Here is an 18,470-nt window from a genome sequence, read left to right as displayed (position 1 = left end):
GTGAGGAGCAGCGTGTGGCACAGCTGTACAGAGCCCAGTCGTTCCTCATCCAACAGATGGAGTCATAATACAGTCATCTGGAAGAGGAACAACAACACTCTCTGTCTAACTTTCATTTGGAGGATTTCACTTTTGTCTCATTTGTAACTCCTTGGAACGGAATGGATCCTTTTCCCAGAGGCTGAGGGTGTGGCTGTAAAGTTCATATCACCAGGAGCCGTTTGGGTTTAGTGTGTGTTTGTGTGTGTGTGTGTGTGTGTGTGTGTGTGTGTGTGTGAGCAGCCTCTTCTCAGTGTCGGTGGTTTCCTATCAGTTACAGTGTTGGAGCACAGCAGTGAGGCTGTGATCCTCATGCTGCTGCTACATGCAGAGCCAGACCCTCTGTTAGTCTGCATGGCCTCAGAGGCCGGGCCTTATCTTTAACAACACGCCTCTCTGCTGTCCACTGGCATACAAATGAAAGACTCACTTAGGGGCAGCACTCGCTCTCTCGCTCTCTCGCTCTCTCGCTCTCTCGCTCTCTCGCTCTCCTTGCTCTCTCTCTCTCCCTTTTCTCTAACCCTATATTCCCTCTCTGTCCATGCTTCCCCACACACACACACACACAAACACACACACACACACACACACACACACACACACACACACGCACACACGCACACACACACACACACACACACACTCAGCTCCATCCTAATCTGTTGCATTGCTCCATGTTGCTGTCTTCCTCTTCCATTCTTCTCTCTCACACACTGACACACACACTGACACACTGACGCTCCATTGCAGATTGTGTTTGTGTTTGATTTTAAAGCCTCACATTTGTTTCATGCGTGTCAACATGATTTACCCAGCAGGCATGTTTCTGTAGTAACTCTCTGATGGAGTGGTTGCTCTAATGAAAGGCATTAAGACTCCATAGTTAAAGTTTATCAGCTCCTTAACTCAAGCCTGTTGTCCCGTGTGAGAGGACAGAGAGAGACAGAGACACAGATGAGCTCTAATGGAGGCTGGCCTGCAGTGGGAGCTAATCAGGGCCCTGCTGTGTGTGTGTGTCTGGTCAGCCTGCACTCTGGGCTCCTCTGCATTATACACACACACACACAAGCATCAGCAGTATCCTCACTCAGCCTAATGCTGCTCGGACCTGAGGCTGGATGATTTACTTTACAAATGGATCCCAGTGTAAATAACAGCAGGAAGCCCCTGAAGGGATCAGGAGAGGCTGTGAGTCATGTTAGGATGATTTATGCTTCTTTAGTTTCTGCCCCACAGGCAGCAGAGGGTAAAGATGAGGACGATGTGTTCAGTGTGTGTGTGTGTGTCCACTCTACAGCCAGATAGAGAGATAACATCAACCTCTGGACATGATGGAATGGAACGTTCCAAGGATAGGAGCCCCAGCACAACACAGCACAGCACAGTGTGTGTGTGTGTGTGTGTGTAGCCAGAGGCAGCCTCACTGTAACCTTATGTAAAATGAAGGATGTTTAAGTCTTAAGCAGCAGCCATGTTACCCACTTACAGGTTCACTTCCTGTTCCCCAGAGGAGGAGTGTGAGTGTTTACTATTTGGCCGTGAGCATCTAAAAAGAAAGCCTGGTGTCCTCTCCTGTGCCACACACACACACACACACACACACACACACACACGCCTGTAGAGCCGCCATTGTACATTAGCTTCAGTGCTATGTAAAGACTTCAGATTGCAGTTGATCTCTGTTTCCCTCAGGTTGGTCTCTTGCGTTGCCCTGGAGATTGCCGGGTGTTATCTGGTGATGATCCTGTGGCCACCTGGGCCGGCTGTATGTTTGTGTGTTGGCTCAGGTTCTCTGGTCAGCCTGCAGCAGATGAAGGAGTCAGGTGACATCATGGTGTCATCTGATCCTCCTGCGGCCGCCCGGCTGCTCTTTAGACTCAGAGGAACTCTTTTCTTTCATAACCAAACGCCGTCTCCACAACCACAGCTACACCATCTCTTCCCCCCGAGCTGAGATGTTTATCACTGGATATTCAGAACCACACTTGTTTATCCTGGCCTGTGATAGGCTGAGTGGAGTATAGAGCCGCTTTAGATAGACTCTACAAGGCTCATCTTCAGAGTTACAGTACAGATAAACTCATGTGTCTCTGATCATCACTGTTACTTACTGTGGACAGGTGTCACATACGTGTCACATACGTGTCACATACGTGTCCGTGGCATGTCTCAGCTGTACGTGTTCACAACAATGGATCTGAGTGTATAACTGATTAGATTGACCTATGTGCTTCCCTCACTCTTGTGCTCAGGCGTGTTTCATGGCGTAAACATTCAATAGTTTACCTTTGAACCAAAACAATGCAGGCGTTGCCACGGTACCGTTTATGTTTCATAAATGCCTCCAACATGCAGAGCTGGAAAATTACAAATCCAACGATGCAGATTCCCGTGTTTGTTAAAGAGTGAATGTAATCAGACTGCAGCTTCAAACAGCCGGGGCTCTTTGTTCTAAAGGTTGGAGGGCTTTGATATTGTAAAGTACAGTTGTTTACTAAGCTTAGTCCTGCCGTTAGCCCGGGGAATTGTTGACTTTGCGAACGCTCTTGTAATTGCAGAATTACAAAAAAATCCTCCAGAGAGCAGAATTCCCTGTTAGTCACCTCTGGACAAATGGAAGAGAACACAAAACACACAACACACACGCAGACAAAGACGTCCTTAAAGCCACAAAGAGACAAATAAAGAGACACAACCTCAGTGAACTCCTCCACATCATCATCAGTTCATCAGAAAACAAACTCCAGTCCTGCTGCTCTAAGGAACGTTTGAATCAATCTCCCCCAGAGTTTAGTTGTGGTTTCCTTCTCTCCTCCTTGATGAACTCCATATGTAGTTACTTCACATGGGCTTCATTTTCTGGAGGATTAAAGATAAAAGTGTGAATTCAAACGCTGTGGTTTGGCCCAATGCATGTTCCTCATCAGGACTTAGAGCCTTCTTCTTCTTCTTCTTCTTCTTCTTCTTCTTCATCATAACATGGATGTGATATAAGTATTTTCCTCTGCTGTTAAATCTCTCACACATTTCATTCCAAGCATGCAAATCAGGGGCAGATGGAATTAGACCCAGAAGTGTGTGGGGGGATGAGAGACGTGTCGCGAGGGGTCGGCGTCTTTTGTGGAACATAAGTCCTCATTTATCCTAAATTAGGACGGGTGCGGCACTGCTTCCCTTTGATGTTCCTCTTGGCGGGGGCCCGTGTGGCGGAGTGCAGAGGGGGGGGGGGGGGGGGGGGCAGACTGCTGCTGCACAAACAGATGTTCAAGGCTCATCCTTTGAGGTGCTGATGAAACGCCGCCGCAGCCTGATCCTTTACATCCCGCTGTCACTCGGTTGACACAGAGACAAGGGCAGAGTGTGCGGCTGCAGCTCTGATGCTGCCGCCTGCTTCAGTCCCGCGCTCACAGCGTGGCATCACGCGGCTTCACTTAATGTCTACGCCACTTACTGGGTGATGTTTAATAGGGAAGTGCTTAGAGAGGAGGTCTGAGCTGAAACCATGCAGATCTGTAGGTCCTGCTTACACTCAACGAGCTGAGAGAAGGTTACAGATCTCATTCTTTCAGATTCTTGCATCAACATCCATCCAGTCCCTCTCTGCAGCCACAGGGGGAAGAACATGCAGACCAGCGGGGTGTGAACCTGGGAGCGCTCACACGAGGCCATGGGTTTCATCACAGCTAACGTTTGCTCTTCTCTCTGCAGGAATACGATGACGGCTACGGAACGGCTTATGATGACCAAGGGTACGAATCTTATGACAACAACTACAGCAACCAAGGACAGAAGTAAGTTCATACTAATAATCCTTCATATGAGTCCTGAGACCTAAAGGGAACATATTACTGTGAGAACATGTGGGCCTGTTTTCACTCAGTGCTGCTGTGTATCATGTCCCCATTAAAGTGATGCTTCACTGAAAAGTCACTTCAAACTGGGTTAGTCACTCAGGGTGTGTGTGTGTGTGTGTGTGTGTGTGTGTGTGTGTGTGTGTGTGTGCGTGTGTGTGTGTGTGTGTGTGTGTGTGTGTGTGTGTGTGTGTGTGTGTGTGTGTTGCTGGAAGTTGTACGTTTGCATGAAACGAAGCGAGACGGCAAGACAAAGTGTTTGGGAACAAGTCCTTTAGAGTTTCCAGCAGGGGGGTGGGGGGTGCATGGTGTGTGTGTGTGTGTGTGTGTGTTACTCCAAACGGTGGCCCAAGCAGCATCTGAGGGAAGAACATTCCCTGCAGGCTTGGCAGAGATGTGTGTGTGGGCAGATAATGAGGTAAACACTGGATTGTCTGCAGTGATTTGGCAGCGCTGCACTCAGATTTCTGGAGTTTGAAGACTTCTCAGGGACTGTTTGTGAAATCTGTTACATCTCAGAGCTCTGGGACTCTTTAAGAGAACGCTCGTCCTTGACCCTTGACCTCCCACCCGCTCTGTGTGTGTGGGGAAGAGGCTGCTCGCCTTTGGGCCTCGTTAGCTCCTCCCCTCTGATTGCAGGAACCGTCGAGAATCCAGATCAATGTTTTGAATAGTGGACGTATGGAGGCGACGTGTGGGCTGAAGGATCAAAGTGACGCATGTTCATTATGAAAATAAAGAGAAACAATGAGCTCGTCATCTCAGGAGGAAGCTGTCAGGAGCATGGAGCTGCACACACACACACACACACACACACACACACACACACACACACACACCCTCCCTTTGTGCCGTACATTACCTGCAGCTCATTAGCTTCAGCTCACCTTTGTTGGAAGTTTCCGACCCAAATTGCCGTTTTCTCATCACATCCCTCACGTCAGAGTGGAACAAAGAGTCTTAGTGGTACGTCGCTCTCTTAACAAAGGGTCTCGCCCGGCTAAATGCAGAATATTGATTCTCTCCCTTATATCCAGGGAGCTATCACACTCCTGGAGCCACACAAGGTCAGAGGCTGCGGCTCTGCTCTGCTGCTCTGCTGCTGTGTCTCTGTGTCCTATCACCGCAGCTGTCACTCACCTTCCATTTGTGTATGTATGACCGCCTGACCGCCTCCTCAAAAGGCACAACGCTCGCTGCTACATTTAACGTGTCAGACATTGTATTGTCATGGCAGCGAAGGAGAGCCGGCTGCAGACAGAAGCACATAACTCTGCTGCCTCTCCTTTGTGAGGCCGCTGGTCGATGTTTCCCTTTGTGCCCGTGTCAGGATGTATGTCTCCAAGGCTCTGTCCGTCTTTTGTGTTATCTCTGTTTTTGGACCAGATCATCCCCCACACGCACACACACGCAGGTAGGCACGCACACACACACGCACACACACACTGACGGCTGTATCGTGAGCTGCTGGCTGTTGGGTGTAGAGCTGCTGGCTGGGGGGAGGATGCAGGTTGTCAGTGATTTGTTTTAAAAGCAGCCTTGTGAATAATGGGGAGGGAGGTTTGGCGACTGAGGTGTGTGTGTGTGTGAGTGTGTGTGTGCGGGTCGGGGCGGTAGAAGAAAAATGGAGTCTGTGGTGTAAAGGCTGCAGGCTGGACTCGGCAGGGATGTTTGTGTGGTTTTATCTGGGAGAGATGAAGCAGCTAATGGGGTCCAGGCGTCCAGGCCGGGGTCTCCAGAGACACTGATCCACTTAGCTCATGTGTACGTGCTGGGTTCGGGTTCGGTTGTGACGTTGCTATGACGCGGAGCAGACGAGGTGCATGTGTGTAACAACGTCTCCTGCTGGGTTAGATTCATGTGAGTCTCTTCTTAAAGTCTTAAAGGTACAGGACCACAGGATCATAAACACTTTAACTCTCTGCCTGCTGAGACGCTCTGATGTTTCCATAAGCAAAGACGAGAGACACAGCTTTCATTATACTGACATACCGGAGACACAACCAGCGTGTGAACCTGCAGTTATTGGAGCGTTGGAGGCGTTCAACAACAAATCATTCTTTAACTTCATTATTACATTTTTAACAACAAACACAATGCCGCCGCCGCTGCTCACACACACACACACACACACACACACACACACACACACACACACACACACACACACTTCTTTATAGCTGTGTGATGGAGAATAGGTGCAGTGTTTTTGCCCCGAGCCTGTGGAAAGCAAAGTCCCAGCTGCAGCTGGGCCTTGAGTGTGTGTGTGTGTGTGTGTGGACAGGACGTCTCCTAACAATGTTTCTCCCAGCCTAAGGAGCTCCCAGTCACCACATCTGAGCTCTGACTGTTTGGCAGGATTTCAGTTGCCGGCGGATAACAAGCAGAAGGGTTTACAGCGTCCCTGTCATGGTCTCGCCCCAGTGGATTATGGGAGAAGCAGACCTGCCTGTTGTGAACACAGTTTGAAATTAAAGGCTGCATCTTTCATGCAGTAGTGCCTCATCAGGAGCCGGGATCAGGAGCATTAGTTACGTCTTTAACACACACGTAATCCAGTTAGAGTTCACCTGTCTGACAACAAAACCTCACAGTCTGAGTGTAAAGCTGCTGTGGGTGAACTCACGTCAGGAGAGAAGAGAAGTCTGTTTAGAAATCAACCTAGAATGTATTTAAACAATAAAATAACAATAATAAGATAAAAATATGATTTCAGTTCAGCAAATGAATGAAAACCAGAAATATTTGAGGTTTATGCTCTTAAATAAAGATTAAAGTCAAGATGGTATAACTCTTAATATCTCTAAATATAAGAACATGACAGCAATTTTAAGTTAAGTTAAGTTTAAGGTAAGTTAAAATGAACCTCTGATGTGTGTGAACATACAGCTGATATCTTCTTTATCACCACTATGGAATAAAGGACCTTTGTTAAAGAGTAACAGTGACAATAATCCTATTTAAAGTAACCACATAGACTCACTGTAATTATGTATTCACAGTAAGTGAGTAAAGTATTTCTGGAGCTGAATAGTTTCCAGTCTAGCGTGTGTATAAACAGTACATCTATAATACTGTACCTGCTTTATGTTCTTCATATCCTACAGTAATGAGCAGTTTACACTCTGATGCTATGCAGCTTTATGAGCTCATAAGATCAGAAGCCTCTCCAGATAGATGAACTCTCTCTGATCACAGCCCGTTAAGTCACTTTACAGGCGTCTGCAGGACTTTAATGATCTCTGCTGCTTTTACTGTAGGAAGGAACGTTTTACTGCACGTCAGAGACACACACACACACACACACACACACACACACACACACACACACACACACACACACACACACACAGCTGTCTGAGACGTCTTCAGGACAGCCCCATCTCATCCCAGCGTCCACTTCAGGATCCTTGTCTCAGCGGAGGAATCGGAGGTTCTTGATGTGAGGGAGAGCAGGAGGTGGAGGAGTCTGAGGGAGGAGACGAGTGCAGAGCAGGAGGTGGAGGAGTCTGAGGGAGGAGACTGGAGTGCAGAGCAGGAGGTGGAGGAGTCTGAGGGAGGAGACTGGAGTGCAGAGTCTTAATGTTCTTAGCAGAGCAGGCGGCGCCTCTTTGGGGAGATGAGGAGGTTGACAGCTGAGGCACGGCCCTGACTGGACACTGGCTGAGGTCGCAGCAAGGTCGTCTCTCTGGCAGCTCCGGAGCCAACAAAGCATTAATTCATACTTGACACCTGAGAGACCGGCCGGGCCTCTGACGCCCCGGTTCTGTTCCCCGGCACCTCGGCTTTGGTCCGGATCCCAGAGGCGACCGCAGTTACAAGGAGAGCAATGCGACAGTGTTTTAAAGGGCAGACACGTCCCTCAGGAACAGCTGTAAATCTGCAGCCGACAGGGAGGAGAGAGCAGGGGAGAGGACGGAGCTCTGAGTCTCTAGACACATTGATCCGGTTCTTCAAAGAGGACAGATAGAACTCTAAACAACACCCACCAACAATCATTCAATGGGGAACTTAGAGGCGTCATTAGAGAAGGTTCATTCTGGAGAAGAGCATGAACTGAACACAAGCAGGGGGAGAAGCTTTATGTTCCAGCTCTGATTAGTGAGCTTCAGAGCTGTGAGTGAGAAGAAAGAGGAAGGAATCAAAGGTTTGGGATCTCTGGGAGGAATGTCTGACAAATGCTGGGCTACATGTGATTGATCATGTAGGGTGAGACGCTTTGATATAAGAACGAATCTGATCGATGGTTCTGAAGAAAACCAGGATTGGCATCTTCACATCATCATCCTCATCATCATCATCAGTAGAGCTCTCTGTGTTTATTTCCCCACAGCTTAGCAAAGAAGAACTTCAGTGACTTAACTCTGATTACTCTGGAGAAGTCGTTAATTGGTCCTGGACAGGTTACCCAGGTTACCCAGGTTACCCAGGTTACCCAGGTTAACAGTCCACAGACGATTGTTCTTGCTCCTTGCTGAGTATCACCCTTTAATGATGAAGAACCATTGATTCACAGTTAAGTTCTGATAGTTTGGTGTGATTGAGTGGGGAAAAAAAATGTAGTGATGATTGTTTCAAATGGTGTCCATAGCAACAAGCCTCCACGATTTCCAGTGGCTGGCTGGATGGGAGAAATTGGGAGCACAGGAGGAGAAGGAGAGAGAAGCTGTTTGTGTGTGTGTGTGTGTGTGTGTGTGTGTGTGTGTGTGTGTGTGTGTGTGTGTGTGTGTGTGTGTGTGTGTGTGTGTGTGTGTGTGTGTGTGTGTGTGTGTGTGTGTGTGTGTGTGTGTGTGTGTGTGTGTGTGTGTGTGTGTGGAGGACAGCTGGAGCAGAGCCACCAAACATCCAGGCTGACGTATTTGATTATAAAGCAGCAGCACCAAGGCACTTATTTTTTCAGGGGGCCCTGAACGCCTCCTCCCACCCCTGGGTGAGGCCATGCAGGAGGAGCAGGGAGTCATTTTGTCGGTGCAGATTGTCTTTGTGAGCTGTGTGTGGAGGCTTCACAGACGCTGCCTACCTGAGCAGCAGCAGCAGCATCCTCACTCCAAGGCAGACAGCTCATCCAGATGAGTGACATGTGCATGCTAACAACACAACACAACACAACACAACAACAACAAAATCACACAAGGCTGCACATTCCATGCTTCTGTAATAAGACAACAACAACAACAGCCCAGATTCTGGATCAGACTCAGTGTTCAGATCCTGGGTGTATGTGTCCGTGTTTCCCCTCAGGAGGATCTAATGTGCTTTTAAAGACCAGCAGAGTAACACAAAGGGCCTGCATACAAGGAGAGAGAAGTCCAGTCTAATGTCTGCCACAGGCTAAGGCTCAGCAGGGGGTCCACATTGGAGATTGCTCTGCAATCAGGCGCCACATTTAGTAATCATCATGAGGAGGGTCGCTCTGGAGCCATCCGGCCTCGTCTCAGACTACAGAGCCGCTCTGTGTCCCTCTGTCACTGTATTGTTGTCTGAGCTCTGCAGTGTAATCAGCTCAGGTGAGGGGAAGCGCTTGTCAGGGTTTCACTGTCCAACCGTGTGAGGAGGATGAATGAGAGACATGATTACAGCAGAAGTGTCAGAGGAAGCCCGTCTCCTCAGGATTCACAGCACCTTCTCGTCCTTCACGCTTGGTTAGCTCTGATTAAAAAGGTGCACATGCAGGGAACCGGGCTTCTGGAGGAAATGCATCAACCAGGCTGTGTCTCACCTCCTAACGTCCTACTAGAATACTTCAGATTGATCACAAAGGCCTGGAAGAGTAATGGCTATGTAGGAAAACAAAGTCCAGCAGGAACGTGTACTACATCATTCAGATTTAACAGCGCCATCTGTTTCCCCGGCAACATCAGCGCGTAAGACAAACCATTTACAGAGATGACAGATGCCCCAGAGACGGGAGGGCCGGGTCCGTACCTGTGGAGAGGCAGGGCCGGAGTCTGAGGCCCGGTTGAGGACGCTCCCGTCTAATGGATGGCGTGTTTGCTTCCCGTGATCGGGGCGAGCGTGTTTGACGGATCACCGTTTCTTTCTATCTTGGCCGGTCGGAGGATCTGGGAGACACAGAGCAGCGGACGCCTTCAGCTAATGAATGTCAAATCAAACGCTGACCTATTTCCAAAGTCAAAGCGCTTTCACACCTATGACAGGGGAGCGTCTGTGCTGAGATCCAAACCCCCAACCCCCTCCCTGCTCCGCCTCTCAGGCCTGCCAGCTGTGTGCTTTTGACTTTTGGAAGCTGTGATTGAGGATCAATCATGAGACATGTAGACGTGGAGAAGGTTTCCAGGTTCCTACATGAAAGATCCCTCAACTTATTCCTGCTCCAGATTATTTTGGGGCTGAGGCGTCTTCATGTTTCCTCAGGAAGAAGCAACACAACATTAACATAGTCAACCCTTGGATGGTGGTGATGTAATTAGAGGAGGTGTCAGTGTTTCCTCTCTGGACTGGATCCTGTCTGCTTACAGTGACACAGATCACTATCATGTTGAGGAGGAGGAGGAGGAAGAGTTCTAGCTGCACCTTCACACACAGTGATGGCTTCATTTGTAATTTCTTCTCCTGATCAGAAGGTTCAGAAGTACAAAAGACAACATCCTCTGATCACAAAGAGAGAGAGGAGGAGCCTGACTCATGTTCTGAGACAACACAATCTCTTCTCCTTATTATTTCTGCTTCATGTGAGGCTTTGGGTCCCTGAATGCAGCACACAGGCGGCTGATTGATGCTGAATGTGCTGCAGGGCCGTGGACTCGCTGAACTCCGGGCTACACCGAGCAGAATGTGAGTGGACTCTCTGACCTTCAGGCTGCCTCTCAGGACTCACCAGTCTTGGTAATTGAGAAGAGGAAAGTAAGTATGGAGAGAAGTTGTGTGTGGGGGATATTGATGAAACGTCACCCCAGAAATTAGAGGCGCCTAACAGCTTCTGCTGCTCCGCTCGGCTCTGTGCAGAGAGCGGCTCGGGCCTGGCAGCTCTCAACATGCCACAGCTCTCAACATGCCACAGCTCTCAACATGCCACAGCCTCAACCAGGAAGCTTAGAGAGCTGGAGAGGGGAAACACGTCTGTGTGTTTCACAGGAATATGAGCTCACAGGAAACGAGTTAGAAGAAGACAGACCACAGTTTAGAGTCAAACCTCAGTGATGGAGCAGGTTTCTCTCTTATTTCAATCTTTCTTTCTTATCTTATCCACTCTGGCATGTTAGCCTGGTGTGTGAGATCAGCTGATTGAGTCTCCTGTCAGGCTCAGTCCTGGGCTCCACAGCATGAGGAGCCAGAACAGAACGCGCATGGAGTCCTCACCCGTCTCTCCGGCCTCTGGCTGTGAAGGATGTGAAGGTGGCTTGACATCCGTGGCAGATGCACGGCGGCGTCCTGGAAAACCCGGGGCAACAGCAGCCGGCCCCTGGCTCTGAAAGGGAGCCGACCCCAGCGCACGGGGGCTCACAGGTGTGTTGCCTGCTGCTAGGTTCCCTTTGTTTGTTCTTGAATTATGCGGCTTGTAAAAGGTCTGCTCAGACGGACTTAAGGCCCAGATCGTCTTTAGGGAGCCGTGTCACGTCTCATTAAGCTGCTCTGCTGCTCTGCTGCTCTGGACTCACTCCTTCCTCCAGCAGGCCATTGGTTCTGTTGGTTTTTGTTCAGACTATAATGTCAGGAAACAGACTTAGATCACTTTATTCTCCATATTTACTGGAACTATTAGGGTCAGGGAGGAAACAAAGCATCCTCACATACCAAGGGATCAAGAGGACCAACAGATCAGGTCTACAGGTCTACAAAGGTCCAGATCACATAGGGTCATGTCCTGTTCTGTCTACTTTGCTCACTTGATGCCTGGCCCAGGTCAGAGGCATGACCTGAAACACACATGTGATACAAACAAACATCTGCACAGACATAAACAAGACATAAACAAGCAGAAACAAGTAACCAAGCTGTAACAGAGGAAGCTTCAGAGATCCACAGTGGCATTCTTCTTCTTCTTCTTCTTCCTCCTCCATGTGAAGGCAGAGATGAAGGATCCAGGCAGCAGCTGCACTCACATGTGTGTGACAGAGGGCTGGCATATTCCATACATATAAAGCAGGAGAGGTTTGATGACTTCCTGTTATGAGAGGGGAGAACCTTCAGTCTGTGCTCTGCAGATATCTGACATGCATGTGCTTCTGAGCACACATCATTACCTGAGCTGCTGACTGCTGACACGTGTGTGACGTGTTCCCATGTGAGAGGAACATAGGAGCATATATTACACACTAACAGTCTGCTGTATGTCGCACACACACACACACACACACACACACACACACACACACACACACACACACACTCTGAGTTCTGAGGCTGAGCTGCTGGAAGAGCTGGAGCTGTGAGGTCATCAGATGAAGAGGAGCTCCTCAAGCCTCAGTCTCAGACCTGAATGAGTCTCTGTTGGATCTGATCCATGTAGTAAGAAGAAACGTCATTGGTTAGTAAGCTCTGGTGTGTCGCTACTGTCACTCCTGTGCCCTCAGGAGTCAGGTGTGTGGACGGGTGTGGAGGGTTTGTGGATGGTGTGTGTTGGGGCTGTGGATGGTGTGTGTTGGGGCTGTGGATGGTGTGTGTTGGGGCTGTGTTGTCTCCTCAGCTCAGTAATGGTGTGTGTTGGGGTGTGTGTTGCGGTGTGTGTTGGGGCTGTGTATGGTGTGTGTTGCGGTGTGTGTTGGGGCTGTGTATGGTGTGTGTTGGGGTGTGTGTCAGGTGTGTGTTGGGGCTCTGTATGGTGTGTGTTTCAGGTGTGTTTAGTCTCCTGAGCTCAGTAATGGTGTGTGTTGGGGTGTGTCTCAGGTGTGTGTTGGGGCTGTGTCAGGTGTGTGTTGGGGCTGTGTATGGTGTGTGTTGGGGTGTGTGTTAGGTGTGTGTTGGGGCTGTGTCAGGTGTGTGTTGGGGTGTGTGTTAGGTGTGTGTTGGGGTGTGTGTTGCGGTGTGTGTTGGGGCTGTGTATGGTGTGTGTTGCGGTGTGTGTTGGGGCTGTGTATGGTGTGTGTTGGGGTGTGTGTCAGGTGTGTGTTGGGGCTCTGTATGGTGTGTGTTTCAGGTGTGTTTAGTCTCCTGAGCTCAGTAATGGTGTGTGTTGGGGTGTGTCTCAGGTGTGTGTTGGGGCTGTGTCAGGTGTGTGTTGGGGCTGTGTATGGTGTGTGTCAGGTGTGTGTTGGGGCTGTGTATGGTGTGTGTTGCGGTGTGTGTTGGGGCTGTGTATGGTGTGTGTTTGAGGTGTGTGTAGTCCCCTGAGCTCAGTAGTGTGTGGTGCAGAGAGGTGACAGACAGCCTGACAGTCCCAGCTGTGACAGACTGCTGTGGGCTCTCTGGCAGCTTTATGATGAATTGCCTCTCTTGAATGATAGCAGAGTGACTGAGAGACACAGAGGCTGGATCCTTCAGTCAGTCAGTCTGTCTGCTCCTCACCGCTGAGGAGAGGAAATAAAGCTGCAGGCCTCCAGACGCCATCTTTTTACTTTCATTAGAGCCGCTCCATTCACACTGCTGCTCTGTGACTGCTGCTCTGTGACTGCTGCTCTGTATATGTGCAGACTTATGGGGAAGTAAAATTTCTCTCTCTCTCTCTCTCTCTCTCTCCATCTCTCTCCTCTCTCTCTCACTCACTCACTCACACACTCACTCACTCACTCACTCACACACTCACTCACTCACTCACTCACTCACTCACTCACTCACTCACTCACTCACTCACTCACTCACTCACTCACTCACTCACACACTCTCTCACTCACTCACTCACTCACTCACTCACTCACTCACTCACTCACTCACTCACTCACTCACTCACTCACTCACTCACTCACTCACACACCAACTGGACTCATTGATACTACAAAATAACTCTGAAAATATAAAGAGAAACATTTCCTCCTCCTTCATCAGGTTCATAAGTGTGTGTGTGTGTGTGTGTGTGTGTGTGTGTCACTCACCCAGCCTCTCTCTCTCTTTGTGTCCACAGCTCAGAGGACTACTATGAGTATGGGCCCAGTGCAGAGTCGTATGAGTCCTATGGTGAGTTGTGTAACTTTGTCTCTCCCTGCCTGCAGCTGAGAGTGAAACCTTCTCTCGTTATATAAACTCACCTCCCCGTGTTGTGGGCGGCGTTTATGAGCAGCAGAGTCACGCCGCTCAGCACAAGTGTTCAGATAAATGTCTCTCCGCACGCACAATAGCAGCTCTCTGACTCCGAGGTGGGCCGGCTCCGGCTCTGTTGCCATAGCATCGCTCCAACACATTCAGCATAAGCGTGTTTATTAAAGCGGCTGAGCCTGGGCTGCTTCTCTCCAGCCGGGCCCGCTGCTGAGAGCGCCGCCACTCAAACTGAGCAGGAAATAATAGCCCCGGCAAAAAAAAGCCTGGAAAAAAAGTCAATCTGGCTGAACTTCTGAGGTTTGAGATCTTCGGTTCTGTTTCCTTCAGACTCGTAAACTTAAACCGTCTCCAGGAGCCAAACAAGGTATCAATAATATAGAATAAGAACATTAGGAGTGTAAAGAAGCAGACTGAGAGCCGAGAGCCTGCAGGTTAGGACAGTTATATGATTTCATAGAGGAATTAAATGACCCAGTGTGGACCGGTCACCAGGGACACAGAGAGACACAAGCCACCGTGCTTCAGACTTTAGGGGATCTACTGATCAACCGGGAGCTTCTGTGGTTCTTCCTCCTGTCTGAACCTCAGTGACGTCTTCCTGTTTAGAATGCATGATCTTTGTTCATCTAGAATCAAACCCATCCAAGGAGAAATGGCACAAACCCCAGACAGTAGATCTGAAATGGGACGTGTCCTGTCTGCTGCTGGTTACCACGTGAACAAGGCTGAGATAACAACGTTCAGAAGTGCTGTGATAGTTTCTGACAAGCTCCGGCCCGAAGTGGGCCAAGGTCAGGTCCGCAGCAGAGTCCTCTCACACAGAACCGACCACGGCAGAGCTAATCTGTGTCAGGCTGCCGTACAGCTGCAGACCGGCAGAAGGTCAGGAAGCTTCTCTGAGCACTCTCACCGCAAATCTACACAAATGGAACCAGATTAGTGCACGGTTAAGTGTGGATTGGAGTCATTCAGCACCGAGCCACGGCTTCCTCCTCCCAGAGACAAATCTATTCTGACCATGCAGCTGCAAACACAAGAATCCAGCATTAAAAGTGTGATGGATGAGTTTGTGCCTGCTGCTGCTGAGCTAAGCACACACACACACACACACACACACACACACACACACACACACACACACACACACACACACACACACATTTAACTCCAGCGTTCAGCTCTGAGGCCAGCCCGCTCACACACTCATGCATTATGCATCTAACTCTAACTTTTAAAAAAATTAGCAGAACACAATGTTTTGAAAATGGAATACAGGATTAGAATCACTTTAGATTCAGAAGCATAAACTCTGACTTTCTCTTTTGTTAAGATGTGATTCTCTTTTACAACTCACTGTGCGTTTCCTCACAGCACCAGAGACCAGGAGGGGGGGGGGGGGGGGAGAGAGAGAGAGAGAGAGAGAGAGAGAGAGAGAGAGAGAGAGAGAGAGAGAGAGACACAAAAAAGAAACAGTCATTATTTTGTCCTTTTTATTGATGACCTGCATGCTTTATGTGTTATGATTACAGGATCAGAGTGTGAGAGTGTGTTATTAAGAATAGGAGGTCCAGGGGGACGAGCAGAGCTGAGGGACAACCTGAGCACACACACACACACACACACACACACACACACACACACACACACACACACACACACACACACACACACAGAGATAGTGACATGGTGCCGTCATGTTGGCCCAGAATGTTTCAGATTGTGAGGTGAAGCTGAGGCGTCACATGATCTGATCTGATGGAGACGTGAGGCAAACGCTGACCAGACACATTTAGAGTCTAACTGGACCCGGGTCAGGACTCACCAAGACCTCCAGAGCTCTTTCAAGACCCACTCAGACCCACACAGGCAGGAGAACCAAGCAACTTTAGAGTCACCGCAGACGTACACACACACACACACACACACACACACACACACACACACACACACACACACACACGTATTACTGCAGCGCGGTCACGCAGGAAGGCGGCGGCGCGGCGCTTCAAAGCAAACAGATAAACAGAGCTGATGTGCATCGTTGTTCAGAAACACAAGGTCACCTTGGTCCGCTTCTTCAAAGTGGCTGTCAGTAAAGGGTGACAGGTTTAATTAAGGAGGATCGGCTCTGTGCTGCCACAAAACAAACCTGTGTGAGGCTCAGCCCAGGGGAAGGCTCAGCGCTGGCTGCTGATCAGACAAAGGGTGCCATCGATACTGGCACTTTACCATTGACCGTACCAGGGGGGAGGGGGGAGGGGGGGGGTCTGATTTGGGCTAATGGTAATTGTGACCTTTTTTTCCTGGGAGCCACTAAACGTCTCTCTTTCAAGTGTGTGTTTGATCCTCTCACTCTATGATCCCAGATGTGTCCTTCCAGGTGAGAGAGCTCTGTTTGTGTTCCAGGCCGGCGGACGCAGACACTCACACACTCACACACACTCTCTGCTGCACGCCCGCCCGCTCGCACTGCTTCCACACAATGGGAACGCCTCTAAACTCCTTCTCTTCTCTCTCTCCTCTCTCCTGTTAATCAGGTCAGGAGGAGTGGGCAAGTAACCGCGGCAAGGCGCCACCAGCACGGACGACCAAGGCAGTGTACAGAGATCAGCCCTACTCCAGATATTGAACTGTTTATACCTCCTGCACCTGAGGCCTCTGGCTGTTTCAACCCAAGTAATGGATTTTTTATGGACGCTCCCTCCTTTTTAGAACCCAAATGAAACTAAACCACCTAATAACACAAATGTAACCATGGTAGCAAGACGGCAAAACACTCAAAAACTTTTCAAAATGGCACCGCCCACTTTAAAACTCCGCCTCCACCGGGCAGAGCGATGAGGTCGTCTCTCCTCTGGACTGGATGTTCCTCTGTCAGCTGTGTGATGATGGTGAAGAAGCCATCCTGTCTCTCTCTCTCTCTCTCTCTCTCTCTCTCTCTCTCTCTCTCTCTCTCTCCCCCCGGGTCATTATTGGTAAATCACTAGAAAGATGGCGATGCGATGCCCCCGCACAGTTGCCGGGGCGACCCCATCGATCGGCCCTCTATTCTTTCAAAGCCCTCAGATGCGTGGTTGATCACTTTGAGATGTAGTAGCTTAGCTGTAGGAAAGTGCAGTACTGTAGATATTCTTTTCTCCCAGGGGGGTGAAGTGGTGAATTGTGTCCCTTTGTAAATGAAACCCTTCCTAAAGACGGAGCGGGAGAAGTCAAAGTGTAAACATATTGTATTGCTGTTTCCTCCTTTTTGTAAGATAATAGTTCTTTAGTGTTAAAGGGCTTATAAAAGCATGGTGTGCAACTGTGGATGTTGTCAGCTGTTTTCTTCCTAAAGCCTGTAGTTGTGTTCATGAGCCCCCCCCCCTCCTCTCACACACCCTCACACACCCTTTAATGCATCTATAAATAGCTGCACACACACTTCCTGTAAACCAAAGCAGGAGTAAAGCGGAAAGTTCAGGAGATTTTTTTCAAATTTTTTGTGATTTTTAGATGATCTGAGATTTGAATGTCATTTTTTTTATTTTTTATTTTAAATCCTTTATTCTGACTTTGTCGGCCTAATAAGTGATTGGGAGCTAAGATTGAGTCTTTTGCTGGTAAACTGGTTGAAGTCATTTCCATCTGGAGCTTTGTTGAGTTTTTTGTGAGCCCTTTAATCTTTTTCCCTCTTTGTTGATGCTGAATAAACATTTTGAAAGAAGCTTTTGTGTTTGAGAGAATAATTATATTCTAATTAAAAGAAACTAATCTAAACTAACAAACCCCTTTGATTAAAAAAACTGTAATGAATTAAAACTCAATCAAACCGGTTTGATCCAGAATAAAATCTAAACGCCAAACGTAAAATCTGCCCGGCAACAGGACAGAAACAAGACCGAACTCTGCTAGTGACCTTGACTCTGACCTTGGGTGATCTGATAAGAGAGGCTTCCTGTTTGTTTGTAGACTTCCTGTGATGCATTTGGAGGAAAAATCTCCGAGTGAGATTTGGAGGATTTAGCGATAACGGAGCCGGCATTCCTGAAAGTCTTTCCTCTTTGTTTGTTCTTATAATTCGCCGGGAAGCAAACGGCGATCCCATCCAGGATGATCAGTAAACACACATTAACTCTGCTGACTGTTTGCTCTGACAGACGCGGCTCGTAGCCTCGACCTCCTCTAGGCCGAGCTCGGGGATTCTTTCTTTTCCTTTCTTTTCCTTTCTCCTCTTGTTTTGTTCTTCCTGCTCCTGGCTCATGTGACCCTCTCCCAGTCGTTTAAAGCGCCTGCCTTTGCCCCGTCCATTAAAGAGACTCTAAATGACCCCAGCTGACCTCCGCAGAGAGAGGACGGCAGTAGCTGTAACATAAAGACTCCAGCAGGTAAACAAGCTGACCCGGCCTAACCTCACCCCTAAGCTAGCACGACATAAACACTCTCTAAACT

General features: G+C 48.9%; 1 protein-coding gene across 1 annotated transcript in view; it reads left to right on the top strand.

Annotated features, from left to right (window-relative positions):
* Nucleotides 1-16,671, top strand: part of khdrbs3 (KH domain containing, RNA binding, signal transduction associated 3) — an 80,950-nt gene extending 64,279 nt beyond the window's left edge. Inside the window, exons 7-9 of the mRNA XM_076171568.1 lie at nucleotides 3,748-3,830; nucleotides 13,909-13,961; nucleotides 16,580-16,671. Of these exons, the coding sequence (XP_076027683.1) occupies nucleotides 3,748-3,830; nucleotides 13,909-13,961; nucleotides 16,580-16,671 (228 nt within the window). The remainder of the gene's footprint in view (nucleotides 1-3,747; nucleotides 3,831-13,908; nucleotides 13,962-16,579) is intronic.
* Nucleotides 16,672-18,470: the final 1,799 nt, after the last annotated feature.

The sequence above is a fragment of the Genypterus blacodes genome, unplaced genomic scaffold (assembly GCF_046128005.1).
Source record: "Genypterus blacodes isolate CSIRO-AG114 ecotype Tasmania unplaced genomic scaffold, CSIRO-AGI_Gbla_v1 ptg000258l_1, whole genome shotgun sequence".
Classification (NCBI taxonomy): domain Eukaryota; kingdom Metazoa; phylum Chordata; class Actinopteri; order Ophidiiformes; family Ophidiidae; genus Genypterus; species Genypterus blacodes.
This window is presented reverse-complemented; position numbering and strand designations above follow the sequence as displayed.